General features: G+C 35.6%; 1 protein-coding gene across 5 annotated transcripts in view; it reads left to right on the plus strand.

The window, feature by feature from the left end:
- The window catches only part of NVL (nuclear VCP like), a 79,402-nt gene that overhangs the window by 35,775 nt on the left and 23,167 nt on the right, over positions 1-20,460 (plus strand). For all 5 annotated transcript variants that reach the window (XM_014562138.2, XM_032466619.1, XM_014562136.2 and 2 more), the window contains exons 16-18: positions 2,400-2,462; positions 7,214-7,333; positions 10,533-10,632. In XM_014562138.2, coding sequence (XP_014417624.1) covers positions 2,400-2,462; positions 7,214-7,333; positions 10,533-10,632 — 283 coding nt within the window. The remainder of the gene's footprint in view (positions 1-2,399; positions 2,463-7,213; positions 7,334-10,532; positions 10,633-20,460) is intronic.

Genomic DNA, 20,460 nt, shown 5'->3' on the forward strand with positions numbered 1-20,460 from the left:
AGACTCACAGAAATAGAAGACAATCTTATAGTTACCGGAGGGGAAAGGGGGTAGGAAGGGATAAATTGGGAGATTGAGATCTGCAGATACTGTTTACTATATATAAAATAGATAAACAATAAGTTTTTGCTGCATAGCACAAGGAACTGTGTTCAATATCTTATAGTAACCTATAATGAAAAAGAATATGAAAATGAATATATGTGTGTGTATGTATGACTGAAACATTATACTGTACACCAAAAATTGGTACAACGTTGTAAACTATGTTTCCAAAAGAAAAATCATAAATCAAATTTTTCCTCTTCTCCCAACTTTCCCCTTCCCAAGTTGCCAGCAACTTGGAACCTCTCTGTTCAGTCACATCTGGTATCTGACCATTTGAAACAGGGAATCTTACCTAGGGCTCCATGGATGGACTTTAGCAGCTCAGTGGATCCGTGAGCTTAGGCAATATATTATGAGTATTGTATTTTTTACAGGGAGAGAGTTCACCATAATGAAATTTTTCTAAACACTGGTACATAGTAAGTATATAAACAGCATCAAGTAAAGACATGTCATTGCTGGAGCTGATACACGGAAAGTTGATGACCAATAAGAAGGCAACTGAAAAGAGAATAGTAAAAATCATTTAGTCATTTGGAACTGTATAGTATGGAAGCAAACAGCTCCTAACACTGGGTGCAAGATTCATAATGAAATCCATGAAAAAATTAAATTATGTTTGCTGTATTTCATTTGGAAGACAAGATCTCTGATAATTTCAGGAACTATTGGGCATTTTAATGGGTGAAATCTTAGTTATCTGATATATGGATAGTGAAAACCTAACGTAGATGAATCATACTTAGTTAGATATGTATCCTAACTCTACTTAGATTGTGAGAGGTAGACAAGTTAAGAAATTGGCAGCAGGAAAGACAGATTGCAAGATGTGGGTAAGCTACACGTTGAGCAATTTTTGCATGGCATAGCATGCATGCATTCATTTGCTCAGCAAGTATTTACTGAACTATTTCCTCTTTGTCAGAAATTATTTAAGATGCTAGGGACAAACAAGTGAACAAGACACCTACTCTAAAGGAATTTATTGTTTGTCTGGAAGAGGCAGGCAGTAAACAAAACAAAATTGCAGATTCAGCTAAGTTATGGTGGGAATATTCAAGGAGTGGTGATATTTAACAGAATCCTGAAGGACTAGCTAGCCACATGAAGACACAGGGAAAGGAGAGCTAAGTATTTCAAATTGTACTGGAAGATAAATGAGAAACATAGTAAAATGGTGTGTTCTGATTTACATTTTTAAGCATTCTCTGACATTGGAGAATGGACTGGAGGATAACAAGAGTGGAAAGGAAGCCAGTTAGGGTATTTTTGGTTTGGTTTAGTTTGGGGGTTTTTTGTTTGTTTGTTTGTTTGTTTGTTTTCCCCCAAGACCAGACAAAAGATGATAGTGGTCTGGGTGGGGGTGATGATATAATGAAGAAATAGGAAGTGTCAGACTCGCATATATTTTAGTTTTAGAGCTAATGGAACTTACAGATAGATTGGATGACCTGACAAGCAATCGAGGGAGACACCACGGTTTTGGCCTAGAAAATGTATTTACTGAGATGGGAAGGAAAAGTTTGGGGTATGGGGTTTGAAGAGAGTTGTGAGATTCAGGAGTCCTGGTTTGGAAATGATAGATTTGAAATACGTGTAAGATCCAAATGGAGATGCTGAGAAGCATGTTGAACGTAAATCTTGAACATAAATCAGACATCAGGTTGTAAGAATAGGGAAGAATTCTATTCCCTGATCATTTTGAAATTCTGAGTGATTTTCTTTGAATTTTATCTCTGGATTCAGATTATAATTTTTGGATTTCTTTACACATATAACCATATGTTTCTCCTTTGTTATTCTCTTCAGCTTTGAGCCATGCAGTTTAATCTTCATTTATTAAAAATAATCTGCAAATACTGTAAAGATTGATACTGATGATTTGAATTTTGGTTTATAAATGAATGATTGCTTTCGTTGGGCAGGGCATTTGTTTATACAGAAATTATGACTTCACTAGAATTCTGAGGTAGGGCTTCAGATGCACTTACATATAACATGTTTGTGTAAATAATATTTACATAAATGTTTCATGTCATTTCATTTCAATCTAATTTCTAGTCTGAGTAATTCATAGAAAGTTTTAAGCTAACATTTACTTCCTCTGATTTTCTTTTTATTCATTTCTCCTTTTCCCATTTGTCTTCTCTCCTTCTGATGAGAAAGAGGTGACTGTAAAAGGGGGGAAATAGAGTGTAAACCGCAAAAGGCACTTGCATCATCACAAATTATTGTTATTATTATTTTATTGTCTGTTTCCTAATTTGTGTCTTTTTGTTTTCTCTTACTAGGCTGTTGCAAATGAGTCTGGGCTGAATTTTATATCTGTCAAGGGACCAGAATTACTAAATATGGTAAGTTGTGGCATTAGCCATTATTTTTGATTAGGAAAAGTAATAGTCATTCATATTATAGGGCCCTCAGATTGTTGAAACAGTTGTGGTATTTTGGTAAAGCCACTGCTTTAGGAATGAAAAGGTTGAGCTTTGCTCTGCTATACTGTTAAGTGTGTATAAGTGCTTTCTTAATTAAGTCTGTTAACCTCTGAGCCTAAGTTTTCTCACCAGCAAAATAGAAATAATCAAAGTAGTTGACATTTTAAGGCATTAATTCTGTATTTGTCAAGCAATTTACATATATTATTCTTCAGCAACCCTGTGAGATAGGAATTATTCTTTCCTCTGATTCACAGATGAGGAAACTTAAGTTTGGAGGGTTCATGTAACTTGGCCAACGACAGCTTGGGGATAGTAGAGCTGAGATTTAAATCTGGGTTGTCTGACTCCTGACCTGCTTTCCTTGTCCTGTTGTTGTGTAGTTTGAGTGAGTTAAGTATTAATAAATAAAAATGCTTTGGGGGAACTAATGTACTCTATAACAACTCTTTCTGCATTTAAGCAGGTTGCATCTCAAATTTAAGAGACTTTGAATTTCTTATTTCCTGTTTATCTGTACGAAATGTAGTAATATTCAAACAAGAAATGACGGTGTTACCATTTGTTTTAAAAGGCTTTTAAAATTTATCTTCTCTCCCCCTTTTATATGTTTCCTACTGAATATATTACTTTCCTCCTAAAATAAGAATTCATTCTTTACTTTTCCTACACTCCATTTTGGCCTTCTAGAGGAGATATTAGAAATAAGCCTCGAAGGGGAGGGGATTGATAGGGGATAAGGCTGGAAAGGAAAGTTATAGCCAGACAGCGAAGGGCCTTCATGCCAAGCTAGAGTTGGAATTTTACCTTCAGAATTTCAGAGAGCTAACAGAGTGTAACATTTTTTTTAGGAGTAAAATTTTCAAATTTCTTGTGAACTATTTCAAACATATAAGAAGTTATAAAGTAATATAATGACCTCCCATGTCTCTGTCACTCAGCTTAAATATATATATATTTGAAGCCCCCTGCAGAACTACCCTAATCATGACCTCTGTTCCCTTTCCCATAGAGTTTACCATAATCCTGAATTTGGTGTTTATTAATTCTGTGCACTTCTTTCTGCATTTACTATATATGTATTTATCCCTAAATAACATGTAGTATTATTTTACCTGTTTCAAAAATAAGCTTATGAGACAATTGAACACATTTGATTATGAGTAAATTTGAACACTTAACTGGATATTTTATATTAAGAAGATAACTTTTAAATGTGTTAATGATGTAGTTATGTTAAAAAATCATTTTCTTTTAGACATAGTAAAATATTTACAAATAAAATTGTGATGTCTTGGATTTCCTTCAAAATAACAAGGAGAAAGAAAAGTGAACAGGTTATAAATGAAGCAAGGTTGACCATGAATTGAGTTGACAGTGAAACAGGGTGATGGATATATTGTGGGTTCATTATACTATTATGTCAACTTTTGTTATATGTTTGGAACTCTTTACAAATGGTAAAGCAAAAACAAATTTCCTTTTATAAATGGTATGTGTTCTTTTGTAACTTGATTTTTTTGTTATTTTTATTTAACATTATATATTTGTTGATAGATTTCCTCTAGTTATTTTCTATGTAGTATTCCATTGAATGAGTATAATCACACTTGTAAAAATTCAGGTTTTTTTCTTTTTCTTTTTTTAATTGAAATATAGTTGATTTACAATGCTGTGTTAGTTTCTGGTGTACAGCAGAGATAGTGATTCAGTTATACATATATATGTATTGTATATGTTCTTTTTCATATTCTTTTCCATTATGGTTTATTACAGGGTATTGAATATAGTTCCCTGTGCTATACAGTAGGACTTTATTGTTTACTTTATATATAGTAGTTTGTATCTGCTAATCCCAAACACTTAATTTATCCCTCCCCCACTTCACTTTCCCCTTTGGTAACCATAAGTTTGTTTTCTATGTCTGTGAGTCTCTTTCTGTTTTGTAAATAAGTTTACTTGTATAATTTTTTTAGATTCCACATATAAGTGATACATATTTGTCTTTCTTTTTCCAACTTATTTCCGTTAGTATGATAATCTCTAGGTCCATCCACGTTGCTGCAAATGTCATTATTTCACTTTCTTTATGGCTGAGTAATATTCCATTCTATATATATACCACATCTTCTTTATCTGTTCATCTGTCGATGGACATTTAGGTTCCTTCCGTGTCTTGGCTATTGTAAATAGTGCCACTGTGAACATTGAGGTTCATATGTCTTTTTGAATTAGAGTTTTCTTGGGAAATTTGCCCAGGAGTGGGATTGCTGGATCATATGGTAACTCCATTTTTAGTTTTTTAAGGAAAAACATACTGTTTTCCATAGTGGCGGCACCAATTTACATTCCCACCAACAGTATAGGAGGGTTCCCTTTTCTCCACACCCTCTCCAGCATTTATTATTTGTATACTTTATAAGTATGGCCATTCTGACTGGTATGAAGTGACACTTCATTGTAGTTTTGATTTGCATTTCTCTAATAGGTAGGTAGGTTGAGTATCTTTTCATGTAGCTATTGGCCATTTGTATGTCTTCTTTGGAGGAATGTCTATTTAGGTCTACTGCCCATTTTTTGATTGGCTTTTTGTTTGTTTTGTTTTGTTGTTGTTGTTGAGTTATGTGAGCTGTTTGTATATTTTGGAAATGAAGCCCTTGTCCATTGCATCTTTTGCAAATATTTTCTCCCATTCTGTAGGTTGTCTTTTCATTTTATTGATGGTTTCCTTTGCTGTGCAAAAGCTTATAAGTTCAACTAGGTCCCATTTGTTTATTTTTGCTTTTATTTCTATTGCCTCAGTAGACTGCCCTAGGAGAACATAGCTATGATTTATATCAGAGAATGTTTTGCCTGTGTTTTCTTCTAGGAGATTTACGGTGTCCTGTCTTATGTTTAAGTCTTTAAGCCATTTTGAGTTTATTTTTGTGTATGGTGTGAGGACTGTTCTAGCTTTATTGGTTTACGTGTGGCTGTCCAGCTTTCCCAACACGACTTCCTAAAGAGACTGTCTTTTCTCCATTGTATATTCTTGCCTCCTTTGTTGAAGATTAATTGTCCTTAGGTGTGTGGGTTTATTTCTGGGCTCTCTATTCTGTTCCATTGATCCATGTATCTGTTTTTGTGCCACTGTTTTGACTGCTGTAGCTTTGTAGTATTATCTGAAGTCTGGGAGGGTAATGCCTCCAGCTTTATTCTTTTTCTTCAAGTGTTGCTTTAGCAGTTCTGGGTCTTTTGTAATTCCATATGAATTTTAGAATTATTTGTTCTAGTTCTGTGAAAAATGTCCTGGGTAATTTGATAGGGATCACATTAAATCTGTAGATTGCTTTGGGCAGTATGGCCATTTTAACAGTATTAATTTTTCCAATCCAAGAGCATAAGATACCTTTCCATTTCTTTAAATCATCTTTAATTTCCTTTATCAATGTCTTATACTTTTCAGCATATACGTTTTTACCTTGGTCAGGTTTATTCCAAAGTTTTGGGAGGTTTTTTTAATGCAATTTTAGAAGGAAATTATTTTTACTTTCCCTTTCTGATGTTTCATACCTTATGATATAATATAGTAAATGTAGAAATAGCTTAAAAGTTATAATAGTAGAAAGTGTTATAAGAGCAAAGAAGAGAGAGCAGTGGGAAGAATGATTAACAAAGATCTTTCAGAATGCAAGGAGGACTATTTGGAGGTAAGTTGGAAAAGCAGTTCAAGTGAGAGAAGCAGAATAAACAGTACAAAGAAAAGTACAGAACAGATATGAGGGGAGGACGTTCTACTCAAAAAGAAAATAAAAATACTTTAATCACTCATCTGTGATATATTCTGCTGCCTTAATTACTTTATTATGGCCATCTGGTCATAAAATAACATAAAAGATACCTTGTGATGTAATTGGCACTGCTAAAGGTGTTTTCAGATTCTGTGTTATTTAGCAGTATTGTTACAAGAAAAAAAGCTTTTCTCAGTTAACTGATTTGAAATTTTACAAGAACAATTTCTTGTGCCTAGCTAAAAGTAAAATCATATTTTGATGTATAACTTTTTATATTATTAGTCCTAATATTATTGCTGTTTGTGAATTGCTTTATATTTTTTTTACCTGTTTCTTTTTTTTAATTGAAGTATAGTCAGTTTACAATGTGTCAATTAACATCCAATTAACATCCATTATGCATTTTGAAACCTATTAGATGCCTAGCTGGTTGTGCCTCCTGATGCTATATGATCATGTAGCTCTTCCTTTAGCAAGATGAGTTGTGTAGAATTGACAGTTGGACAGTAAATTGACTTGTTTGCATTTAAACTACTGTTGAATTAATGAAAATTACTGCTGGGTATTTTCTATGCATAAAGCCTTGTTTAATTAGTTCTAAAATACAGAATTATGGGATTTTTGTGACCTAGAGAAAAACTTTCCATTCCATTTGGTCTTCATTTTATAAATTAGGAAATTTATAGGCTTAAGTTATAGCTAATTTTATTAAGTTGAACCACATATAATTGGCTGTTTTTATAGATCAAAATGGTTAAATGTCAGGAGTTGCATATGGTTCAACCTAGCACTTTTTAGACTGTAACATATAAATGTTACTTAACACTAATTTTACTTGATTTGGACCAAACTTCAAAGTTGAATCATCTCTACATTTCATTTCCTTTATGTGATTAGTACGTTGGTGAGAGTGAGCGTGCTGTGCGACAGGTTTTTCAGCGAGCCAAGAACTCAGCACCGTGTGTGATATTCTTTGATGAAGTGGATGCCTTATGCCCTCGGAGATCAGTCCGAGAGGTAGGTATTATACTTTAATGATTTACAGATTTTTTTTTTAAGGCCCATAAACATTTTGTAAGTTCTTATAAAATTATATAAAGTTCAGATCGTTCTTAGAAAGTCATTCCTTGAGAACACTGAGACTCTTTAAGTGAAGAAACCTAGTAATTTGAAATCAGGACCTAGGAATAACAGTTGTATTTTTATTAGCCTCTGTGTTTTTTTTTTTCTGTGTATTATTTTGATTTTGCATACCTGATTCACACAAATGAGAAGTTGGGAATGGAAATAACATTAGGTTTGCATAGCCCACCTTGTAACCTTATGATTCTGTTAAGGGTTCTTGAGACAGGAGAAAATGTAATTTAAGAAATCATGCACTCAAAATAGGGTCAGATAATATGCTTTAAGACTCAGCACCATTGCTATCTGGGGAAGATATAAAATTGGTCTGCATTAAATACCACTGGCAATGGGTAGAGAGTATAGCTCAGAGGTAGAGCTCATGCTTAGCATGCACAAGGTCCTGGGTTCAATCCCCTGTATCTCCGGTAAAAAATAAAGCAAAGAAATAAACCTAATTACCCCCCCCAACACCCAGAACAAACAAACAAAAAATAAATACCACTTGCATTACCACACTGAGTCACTGTTCTTAGAAATTTCAGTACCCGGAAACAGTTATCAGGAATACAGTTATAAAAGAGCTTGAAGCATAGTGAAGCATATATAAAGAATATATAACCTTTTGAAGTAGATAGCAAGGACTGTAATAAGTACATTTTTACAAGATGATTAAGGAAGTGATTATATTTCTTTTGTGATTTAGTTTCAAATAACTATTTTGTGTGTGTTCTTGGGTTTTGAAATACTTATTAGTTGCCTCATTTTGCTTAAAATCTTCAGAAGCATTCAAAAGTTACACAAACAAAACGTTACCAGTGTAAGTGTGAGTCACATCATAGCAATTTTGTCTCCTCATCCACTAGTCATCAAAATCACGGAAAATCCCTATTACAGTCTTGTCTCTGATAATGATGTCAGTGGCCAAGGCAGAGATCCTTCCCAGGTTCCCCTGCTGACTGTCATATTCCAAAATCTAATGTGGGATTCAGAGCAAAACCCTACACATTATATCCAGCTGGTGGGGACATGGTATGCTCTGGATTTTACTCCTTTTTATTCCCTTCGCTTTTGCTATGAATAAACCCTTTGTTCATCGATAGCCTCTTTCATTAGTTTGCATCTCTCTGTTATCAACTGGTAATTTAAATAAAGAAGAATTCACTGAGATATATCGAGACAACTCCTTGCCCTCAAGGAAGTCTGCAGCCGTATGAACTACATTTCTAATTTCTAGGTGTCTCTCTCTCAGGTATCAACTACCACACGTTTCTGTACTCAGAAATGTGTTTTGCTTTAACATTTTCACCTGAAGGGGATTCTGAAAATATATTAATTTCAAATATATTCTTCTCTTATGATGCAAGTTATACTTCTGAAAAATTCAAATAAATACAAGTATAAAGAGAGTAAAGTCTTTCTTCCCATCTCCTCCCTGTTACTCTTCTTGGAGGTTACTACTGCTGACAGTTTAGGTCATTCTAGAACTTTTTCTGTAAGTTTGAAAACATGTATGACTTAAACATCTTTTTTTTATATAAATATGGTCATTCTGTCTTGACAATTTTCCCATGTGATTTCTTAATAAATTATTTTCTTAACTATTGCATAAATATTCCACAGTCTGCATAACGAAGAATTTATTCAATAATTCCCCTGTGTTGGGCATTTACATTGTTTCCAGCTGTTTCCCTTACAAACACAACTGTATTAAATATTCTTATCACATATTTTTGTATACCTGTCAGAATATGTGAGAGTTTTGGAGATGGAATTTCAGGGAAGAAGATATATACATCTTATATTTTGAAAGTTAATACTAAATCATTCTTTACAAGAACTACCAGCCTACCAACAACAGTGTGTAAAAATAAGCATTTCCTACACCTTTGTTAACAATGGATAATATCCATCTTTTTATTTTTCTCAATTTTATTGGCAAAACATGATATTAAATTTTAGTCTTCATGTCTCTGACGTTTTTGCTATTGAAATGTTTTTCTGTGCTTGCTTTAGCAGCATTTACATTAAAACACTGAAATGTCTTTTCTTTTTAATTTATAAAAGCTTTTTATATGTGATGGAAATTAATCCATTGTCATGTGTGTTGGTACTATTTTTCTGAGTTTTATCACTTGTCTTTAATCTTTTATTACATAAAATATTATAATTTTAATATAGTAAAATCTGGCAAGCTTTTCCTAAATTGATTCTGAGGGTTTGGTCTTGCTTAGGACAGTGTTGGGTTTGTTTGGCTTTTTTGTTTTGTTTTGTTTTGGGTTTTTTTGCCCAGTACTTCTCTATTTTTTAAGTCTGGATTATAATTCTGTTAATCTCCTATTAGTGTTATGTCTCCAAGGAGTAATAATAAGGTACACCAATTTTTTTTTTCTGGAGTGATCCTGTGTTAAACTCATTACCACCTCTGTACATAAAATTTATGTTGAAGAAGGCGATCAATGACAAAAAGAAACACAGCACCACTTTTCTCTTTTCCTCTGTTGTACATTTAAAACATTTCTGTATCTCAGTGATTTATCCCTCTATTCACCAACTCCCTGAACCTTTCCCTTAGATGTTGCCCTGAGGTAGCTATACTTTGTACTTATATGCTTCAGGGAAAAGAGAAAAGACCTCAGTGTCCCAGCTGAAAGATCTGGAGCATCTGATATCCTAGGGAGTCTGATCTGACATACAAAAGCTGAATCTAGATTTGCCCAAAAGGAAAGTCACTGTGGCTGTTAGGTCTTTGAATAACTCAGCGGCATAAGACTTTGGGGTCAGCTAGGCCTGAGATTGAACTTCATCTCTACCCTTATCTGGCTGTGAGGCCTTGGACAGATAGCCTCTGTAAGCCTCAGTTTCCTCATCTAAATTGTGGATGATTGCAGGATTGCTGGGGCCTCACACTGATGAGAACATGTTTTGCACGGTGCCTGGATGTTGTGACGCCTCAGGAAACTGTAATTGTTTTATCTTTTGACAAAAGCTTTCATTCAAGTTAGAAAATGTACTATTTTGTATGGGGAAAAAAATTGGTGATGTATTTTTCTTTTTATTGGGAGCTGACAGAACTGTATTTATTTCTTTTTAGACAGGAGCAAGTGTCCGGGTGGTGAATCAGCTGCTTACAGAGATGGATGGTCTGGAAACACGTCAGCAGGTTTTTATTATGGCAGCCACTAACAGGCCAGGTAAGAAAGAAGAAGATAGAACAAATGAGTCTTAAAGGTTTTACCATTGACAGTGTAATTTATATACATCCTAGTAAAGGAAGATTCAGTTTGGGAAATCCCTTTTTGGTTCATAAGTTGTAAAAAAGAGAGTTTTTATGTAAGCTATAATTAAAAACAAAACGAAACAGTATTATTGCCTGGATTCCATGAGAATTTTTTTTTCTGTGTTAATTCTTAGAAAGTTATCTTATTGGCAGAGAACACTTGCAACATATACTTTTGACCACAAAGTATTATGAGAATATATGTTCTACGGTTTTTCTCAAGCTTACAGGAAGTAAGCACTAGACTCTTTTCACTGTATCTGAAGGTTGAAGATTGGTTTTTAAGGTTTTATACTGGAAGCATGTCCCTATAACTGAACTGCACTTAACTTACTTAAAATTGTTTATAAGCTTACACTCTGTGAGGAAGTTCAAAAAAGGCTCAGAACTTCAAAAGTACTGCAGGTGGCTTTTACTCTGGGTCCTAAATTCTCTTCATACTGTTTAGTACTTTGCCACCCTGTCATATAGCTGCTCCTTCATTGATATTAATGTTAATGATGTCTGCCAGCAATGATATGGAACTTGAATTGCTCAAATGGATTTATCAGTTGTGAAACTGAGGTAATTTTTCATTTCTTGTATGTTAATACAGATACTGAAACCTCATGAATTATATATACTGTTTCATTTTAAAATGAAAAGTTGAGAGGTGTTACGATTTTTACTTCGAGTCCTTTTCGAATTAGACATAACTGGTTTTGAGTCCTGGCTGTAGCACTTCGTATCTTAACTAACTTTTCTCTTTCAACCCCAGCAAGTCTACATGAACTGAGTAGATTGTATTTCAGTCCTGACACTAACCTCCTGGAGTATGTTAGGACCTGCAGGTTAAGGGAGTCAGTCGTCTACAAGGCTGCCCCATGTCAGATGCCAGCTGCAAGTGGTGTCTCCAGGACACCACACTTCTGACCTTCCTGCTGCAAACTTGGGGATTCCCATGACCCCCTCGGATTCAGTAACTCACAGGAATGACTAACAGAATGCAGAAAAGCATTGTACTTAAAATTGCAGTTTATTATACAGGGTACATGTAGGTTAGGGAATGCAGAACTCCCATACCCTCTCTCTAGAGTCAGGGCACATCACCTTACTGGCACATCATTGTGTTCATTAAACAGGAAGCTCCCTCCATCTCACCCATCCCTTTGGTGTCCAGAGTTTTATTGGGATTTCATAATATAGCCACAGTTGGTTGACTCATTGGCCATGTGGTTGAACTCAGTCTCCAGCCCAGCCTTATCTCCCCAATTGTCTGCCTCTGAGTTCCAGCCTTCTAATCCCATGGTTAGTCTTTCTAGACTAACCAGCTCTAACCTGAAGTTATCTTGGGTCCAACCTTGAGTCACCTCATTAACATAACAAAGACAGTCCTGTCACCCAGGAAGCTCTGTGCCAGAAACCTGGGGCAGAGACGGAATGGATTCTTTATTATACCACATTAATCCTGGGCTTATATTACTTCATCTTGCTACCAGTTATTTCTTCAACTATAAGATGAGGATAATGATACCTAATAGGCAGTATGGTCACAAAGGTTAAGTGATGTTGGTAATGTGTCTGCCATGGTGTGTGGCAAGGAGCTGTTTAGTAATCATTATCATTGTCATGAGCACTTTTGGTATTAACAGTAGGATCAGTCATTAGGTTATAAAGTCAGAGTCATCCTAGAGGAAACCTTGAAAGTCTCTCAAACTTGGACAGAATCACATCCTACCCTTCCTGAGCAGCTACAGATCTTTTCTAACAGATTTCAAGAAGACAGTCAGCTCTTTTTTCATATTTGTTTATTGCAAACACTCTTATCTTTTAGTTTAATCTCTGTAGATTAGAAAATAATAAGACTGGGTTTTACCTAAATCCCCTCCTTCAAAACAGTTCAGCTGCATTACCTTTTCTCATGAATTTTTTCCCCCCTGATCTTTTTAGTCATCTTTGAATTCTTTGAATTCTCCAGATTCTCCTTAGTTGTAAAACCCAGAACTGATGTTAATCATTTATGTTGAGGTTAGCCAGTGAATGACAAGGTGAATCATCCTGTGGTACCTCTGTTTTGTCCTTTCTAGTGTCCTTGAGTTTTATCTTCCTCTCCACTATACCTCACCCATCCCTTTCTCCCATAACAAACCCCATTGCAGTGAGAGGCCACATAAATTAAAAATAGGTGTTCCAGATCTTTTTGCTTGTATTGATGCTTATTTGGCCATTCTGTTCTGTTGTATACCATCCTGGGACATTCCGGTTTGATTGTTTATAACTTGTTTTTTGCTCAGCTTTAAGAAATCCCTTCTTGCCTGACTTTCTGGTTAGCTATTCCTGTATAACAAACTACTTCGATACTTAATGGTGTCAAATCACCATTTTTGCATTGCTTGTAATTTTGGAGGTCAGCAGTTCAGGAAGGGCTTGTCCAGTTGGTTCATCTCTGATCCACATGCCACCAGCTGGAGAGGCTGGGCCAGAGGATCCCCTTCGAAGGTGATGTCTTACTCACATGTCTGGTGCCTTGGTTCTCCTTGGTATCTCTTCTTTCTCTCCCACCCCCAATCCCAAGCCATCTCCATGTGGCTTGGCTTCCATTAGCGTGGTTCTCTGAGTATTCACACTTCTTACATGACAGCGGGATTCCAACAGATGAAGGCAGAAGCTTCCATTCCTCTTGAATTCAGGCAAGGCCCAGAACCAACAAGTTCTGCTGGTCAAGGGCAGTGACAGGAAGGGCCAGATTCAAAAGAAAAGAAGTGGGAATGTAAAAAAAATTGTAGTTATCTTTACTTCTTACATATATTTTTCTTTCATCACATTCTTTGTTGCACAACAATGCAGGTTATGCATTCAGTCTTAGAGTTTGGTGTTGTAAATCAGTCATATCAATATAATTTTCTTTACTTTCTCAAGATTGACTCCCTTACTCATCAAATATTTATTGAATTGTTATTACATGCCTGGCCCTACTGAGCTAACAATTTAGAAAATTTTTTTACCTCTGTATATTCTGATTTGGGGCTGGGGAACAGGGGGTAAATAATAGACAAAAAATAAAATAAAATAGGGTAAGAGGATGGAGAATGACTGGTGGCTGGGGAGAGGAATGCCCATTGAGCTATCATGGTACAGGAAGCCTTCTTCAGAAGAAGTGACATGAGCATGAACTCAAACAATGTGAAGGGTCGAGCCATGCAAAAATCTGGGAGAAGGCATTCCAGGTAGAGAACAAACAGTAAGTGTAAAGGCCCTAAAGTGAGAACAGGTTTGGTGTCCTGGAGAATCGGCAGGAAGGCTGGTGTGTCTGGAGTGAAATGAGTCAGGGGGACACTGACGGAGAGGTGCAAGGGGCCTTTTAGGCCACTGTAGGGGATGTGGATTTTATTCTGCTGTTCTGGGAAGCCATAGGAGGGTTTTGAGTGGGGGAGTGATGTGATCTGATTTTCCTTTTCTTTTTTTAAAATATGTGACTTTTTTTTTTTACTCTGTATTTTGAAACAATTATAAATTCACAGGATATTATAGAAATAATGTCCAGAAGTTCCATGGACCCAGTTTACCTCAGTTGTTACATTTTTAGTGACTGTGGTACAAAATCAAAACCAGGAAATAGACATTTGTTTGATTTGTATGTCTGTTTATTTCTGTGCCATTTTAGTACATGTATAGATTCCTATAGTCACCACTGTAGTCAACACAGGAACTATTCCATCACCACAGAGATCTTCCTTGTACTATCCCTGTATAGTAACAACCACCTCTCTCCCACCACCCCTAACTCAGGGCAACTGCTGATCTGTTCTCCGTCTCTATAACTGTGTCACTAAGAATTTTATATAAAAGTCCTCATACAAAATGTGACCTTTTAGGTTGGCTTTATTTACCTAGGCTAATGCCCTTGAGATTGATTCAAATTCCTATGTGTATCAGTAGTTTGTTCCCTTTCAGTGCTGAGTAGTATTCTGTGGTGTGGAGGTTCTGGTTTGTTTAACCAGTCTCTTCTTGGGCGTGTTATCATTTCCAGTTTTTGACAGTTACAGGTAAAGCTACTATGAACATCTACGTATAGGTTCTTGTGTGGACGTAAGGCTCCATTTCTTTGGGTTAGATGCCTAGGAGCATGATTGCTGGATCATATAAGTGTATGTTTAGTTCTTTAAAGAGATTGTCAAGCTCTTCCTGAGTGGCTGTAATTTCTATCAATTCTAAGAAAGAACCAGTTTCTTTGCGTATTTACCAGTATTTTCTGTTGTCACTATTTTTTATTTTAGCTATCCTAAGAGATCTATAGTGACAGCTCATCATGGTTTTATTTGGTGTTTCTCTAATGGCTGAAGAGAACTTCCTTTTCATGTGTTTCTTTGCCATCATTGTATCTTCTTCAGTGAATTGTTTCTTTGTGTCCTTTGCCCGTTTCATTTTCTAGAAGTGGGACTGTATATATTTTTTTTATTATTGAGTTTTGAGAGTTCTTTATGTATTCTATATGTGAGTCCTTTGTCGTTTATGTGATGTACAATATTTAGTCCCAGTCTGTAGCTTGTCTTTTCGTCATCTTAACCACAGAGATCCAATTTGTTAATATTTCCTTTTATATATTGTACTATGGAGATCATGTCTAAGATCTGTTTTTCAGAACTATATCCCAAAGATTTTCTCCAGTGTTTTCTTCTAAAAGTTGTATGGTTTTATGTTTTACATTTAAACCTGTGATCCATTTTTAGTTAACTTTTATGTGAGGCGCAAAGTTTATTAGGTCAAAGGTTTTTCTCCTCTATGGATATCCAGTTGTTCCACCACCATTTGAGGAGACTATCCTTTCTCCATTGAATCACTTTTGCACCTTTGTCAAAAATCAGTTGGTAAATACCAGCAGTGAACAACTGGAGTTTAAAAATAAAAACACAATACCATTTACTTTGGCACCAACAGGAAAGAAATGGAGAGACAGACAGACAGACAGACAGATGGACTTAGGTACAAATCTAACAAAATATGTGTAAGATCTATATGAAGCAATCTATAAAACTGATGAAAGAAATAAAAGAAGATTGAAATAAATGGAGAGACACTCCCTCATACATGATAGGAAAACTCAATATTGTCAAGACGCTAGTCTTCCCAACTTAGTCTATAGATTTGAAGCAATCCTAGTCAAAATCTGAGCAAGTTTTTTTGTGAATATTGACAGATATTCTAAAGTTTATATGGAAAAGTGAAAGACCCAGGAGAGTTAACACAATATTAAAGGAGAAGAATAGAGTTGGAGGACTGACACTGCCCAACTTCAAGACTTACTGTTAAGAAAAAAAAAAGCCTACTGTAGAGCTACAGTAATCAAGACAGTGTGGTTTTGATAAAGGAATAAGAAAAATAAATCAATAGAACAGAAATAGACCCACATAGATAGTCAACTGATCTTTGACAAAGGAGCAAAGGCAATACAATGGAGAAAGGATGGTCTTTTCAACAAATGGTGCTGAAACAACTTCACACTCACGTGCAAAAAATCTAGACACAGACCTTGCACCTTTTATAAAAATTAACGCAAAATTGTGTTCTTAACCTTGGGAATCTGTGATTAGAATTTAGGGGGTCTTTGAACCTGAATGTGAAAAACTTTCGTCTTAATTTCACAAACCCCTAACTGAAATTTAGCATTTCCTTAAATTATGAATGTTGTCAGCAGGCCAGAGTAGTACTAGCATACCTGCAGCTGTCGCCAACAAAATCATAGATGTTTCTGTGTCACCTTACAGCTGTTGCAGAAATCACAAAATACTATTTATACCCATACTACTACAAAATTACAATTTTATCATACCTGCTGTTTAAGATATTAATAAAGAAGTGCATATATTATCAATATCAAAAGTTTGTTTTTCTAACAGCTTTATAACTTTTAATACCATTGATTTCTTTGTAATCCTGTGTATTTTGTCTTATGCATTGAAAACCATTTTTTTTGAGAAGTCCGTAAACACTGCTATATTCCCAAAGGAATCCTTAACACAAAGGATCCTCTGAGTTAGAAGATCTATGGTCCAGGGGAGAATTGATGTGGGCTTGGTGGGAGAAGTAAGAAGCTGACCCCACTTTGGGATATGTTTTGAAGGTAAAACCAAAAGAAAGTGCTGAAATTAGATGTGGTTGTGAGAAAGAAAATAAACAAGGGTTACTGTTAGATTTTTTACCTAAAAAACTAGGTAAAAGATTTTGCTACTTACTAAGATGGAGAGCACTTGGAGATAAGTAGGTTTCTTTTCTGTTCTACAATATCTCTCATGGCATGAAGGAAAATCTGTCCCATTTTCTTTACACGTCCGTATTCTTTAAAGCTCATCATTGATAACAACTGGACTTCGTGGAGTATTGCTAAATGCTATATAAGCACTCTGTTAAGTGCTTCACCTTGTTAAACCTCACAACAACCCTGTGAGGAAAGTACTGTTATATATGCATACTAATGTTGCATAAATTAAAGGTCAGTGAGGTTGTTATTTGCCCAAGGATATAGAGCTGAAAAGTGGTGGAGCAGGGATTTGAATCAATCTGCCTGACTCCAAATAATCATAATCATCATACGAGCACTTTTATTCCAACATTGCTGTAAGTACTTCTGATAATTAGATCATTCAGTCTGCACAGTTAGAGCTCTGAAGCAGATTCTAATTACTTTGCCCCAGATAAGTTAGCAAGAGGCAAAACCAAGATTTGACCCCCCAGGCACTCTCCGAATTATACTTTCTTTAAGAACACGTTCATTCCCTGTTCATTCTATACCATGGTCACCTCTACAAACAAACATTGGAGTTTGTTTTGTTATGTCTCAGCTTTTGAACGGTGTTTTGTGTGACCAGGTTCCTGTAAATTGACAAAACTCCCTAAGAGAGTGGCCGTAACAGGCCTTGAGCTTGTGGATCCAATTAGTGAATGGCATGAAAAAGAAAAACCCACACATGAAGACATCAGTTAAAAGTCAAATGACACTGAAAAGCTTATAACAAAAACTGGTTATCTGCACCCCACTCCCCATCCCCTGCCCAGAGACAATTACTGGTAAATTCATTGAGCTATTTTTTTTTCTGTATTTCTTCCATATTTTCAAATAATATGCTCATACTGCTGCCTTATCAATTTCACACACTACCCATTAACTCCTTTTTAAGATAGATGAAAATTCATTATCTCATATTCATTCACCCTTTCTCCCCATACACAGCCCACTCCACCATCACTGCCACACCATCCACACCATCTGTTCTTTTCACTCCATCCTCCTAATATATTATAATACAGTTTTATCACAACTTTTGGTTAAATTACTAGTCAGCATTTACATTACCATGACTATGTTATATTTCTCTCTGCTGGCCCAAGAATAACACTATGATTAGGTTTCCTTTTTCATATAGCCATTTTATTCTTAGATTGAGACTCCTGATTTTTCGTTTGCTTTGTTCTGTGTTCTAATTCTTCACCAGATATGTTATCTACAGTACTCAGTGTTATTTATCAGATGATGTGTCAGTGCCATTTGGCTTTTTGTTCATTCTGGAGCTTTCTGTCCTGTTCCACTCTGGTCTGGTGCCATCTAGGTGTGTGGTACAAGTAGCTGTTATTTCAGGACTTGTTTCCTGCTTTTCTTTGTTTTGTGCTGTGTCTGGTCTTACGTTTGTCTCTTGGTTTACTCTCTCACTTTGCTAGAGCTTATCTTTCAGTGACTTTCCTAGGAGAGATCATGGAAGAGGCAAATTTTTTGATTTCTTATATATTTAAAAGTATCTTTATTCTACTCTCATTACTGATTGGTAGCCTGACCGGGTATAGAATTTTGAGTTGAAAATTTTTTTTTTCATAAATTGTAGACATTGCTTTTCTTCTTTTAAACATTTTATGTCATTCTGATCCTTTTTAATGTGACTTTTTATTTGTTTTATATGTATGCTTAGCACTTGGTGGATCTTAAACCTCTTGAATTGATCTTCTAAATTTCTTCCCTTCTCCTATTTTCTCTTTCTTTTATTCTTTTTCCCTGATTTTTGAGGTACTAATTTTTAGAAAGTAAATTAAAATCCTGTCCTCACCATTCTACTTTTGGTCATTCTGAAGAACTGTGACAGCCCTCTTCAAATGTGTGGTCTACCAAAGTCCATCCCCTGATCTGGAAATGAAACCACTTCCCTGTGCTCAACCAGAGGAGATGAAGCTCTGTATGCAAATTACATCTTGACCACAGATACCCTACATGTAACTTCTTCTGCACACATCTTTGCACTCTCTTCTTTAAATACCACTCCTGTAAAGGATATTCTCATTTGAGGATTAGTTTCCACTTAATCCCCTGTCTAGCTGATTAAAAACTCCTGCGCGACATACATAGGTTATGAAACCCAAATGGCCACACTGGCTTATTCCTTTTTCCTCTATTCAGTAGGTGTCTGTTTCCTACCAGTAGCAATTCAGTATCTAGAAAGAATTTCTGACCTCCATATATGTGTGCAGTCGAAAAGATACGTAAATACGTAAATAAATTGTGACATGTAAGCCTCTTCTGGGCAGGGAGTAAGTCAGTCTGCAGTTTTATATTTGAGAGTTGGCTTCTAGTTCAGGTTTCTACCCATTGTAACACCTTATTATTTATCAGATGAAAGAGTGGATGACTTACAAAGAAGACTGATTTTATTCATAGTAAAATATTCAGCTACTTAAGTTCCAAGTTAAATGCAGTGTTTTGAACCTTACCTATCTGTTTTGAATGGCCTTGGATCATGATTGAATGATCCTTCAAGGTGACTGAACAATCACTTGGTGCCATGGTCAAGCCTGTATGTCTTGCCCTTTGGCGAAGTACTGCCCTTTTAAAGTTAATTTAGGCCCTGGCATTCCTTGTGCTGGCATACAGGTACCCTGGTGCTTGACAGTACTCAGTAAGTATTTTTTTAATGAATCATAAGAAGAGATTTAATTCTGTTCTATGAAGGCTGTCTAATTTTATAATAATTTTCGCTGGACATACTGATAGTCTCATTAGTCTGAGGATCCAAGTTTGAAAAAAAAAACAGCTTTATTTAGATATGTAATATACCATCAGTTTTACCCATTTTAAAAATACAGTTCAGTGGCTTTGAGTATAATTACAGAGGTGTGCAGTCATTCCAACAATCTAATTTTAGGACATTTCTATCACCCTAAAAGGAAATCTGTGTTTGTTAACAGTCACTCCCCATTCTTCCCCCACCTCTAGCCTTAGGCAACCACTGGTCTACTTTCTGTCTCTATAGACTTCCCTATTATAAATGTTTTATATAAATAGAATCATACAGTATGTGGTGGGGTATGGTGTCCAGCTTCTTTTACTCACAAGTTTTCATAGTTCATAGATACTGTAGAATGTATCACTTACCTCATTTCTTTTTATTGCCAGATAATAGTCCAGTGTGTGGATATGCAACATTTTATTTATTCATCGGTTGATGGGCATTTAGGTTGTTTCTACTTTTTGGCTATTATGATACTGCTGCTGTGAACATTCATGTACAAGTTTTTGTGTGGACATATGTTATAGTTTCTCTTGGGCAGATACCAAGAGTAGAATTGCTGGGTCATGGTAAATGTATGTTTAACATTTTGAGAAACTGCCAAATTCTTTCCCAAAGAGTCTGTGTCATTTCATATTCCCACTAGTAATGTGACACAGCAGTATATGAGCGTTCAAGTTTCTCCACATCCTCACCAACACCTGTTACTGTTTGTC

Source organism: Camelus ferus, chromosome 23 (assembly GCF_009834535.1).
Source record: "Camelus ferus isolate YT-003-E chromosome 23, BCGSAC_Cfer_1.0, whole genome shotgun sequence".
In the NCBI taxonomy this organism is placed as follows: Eukaryota; Metazoa; Chordata; class Mammalia; order Artiodactyla; family Camelidae; genus Camelus; species Camelus ferus.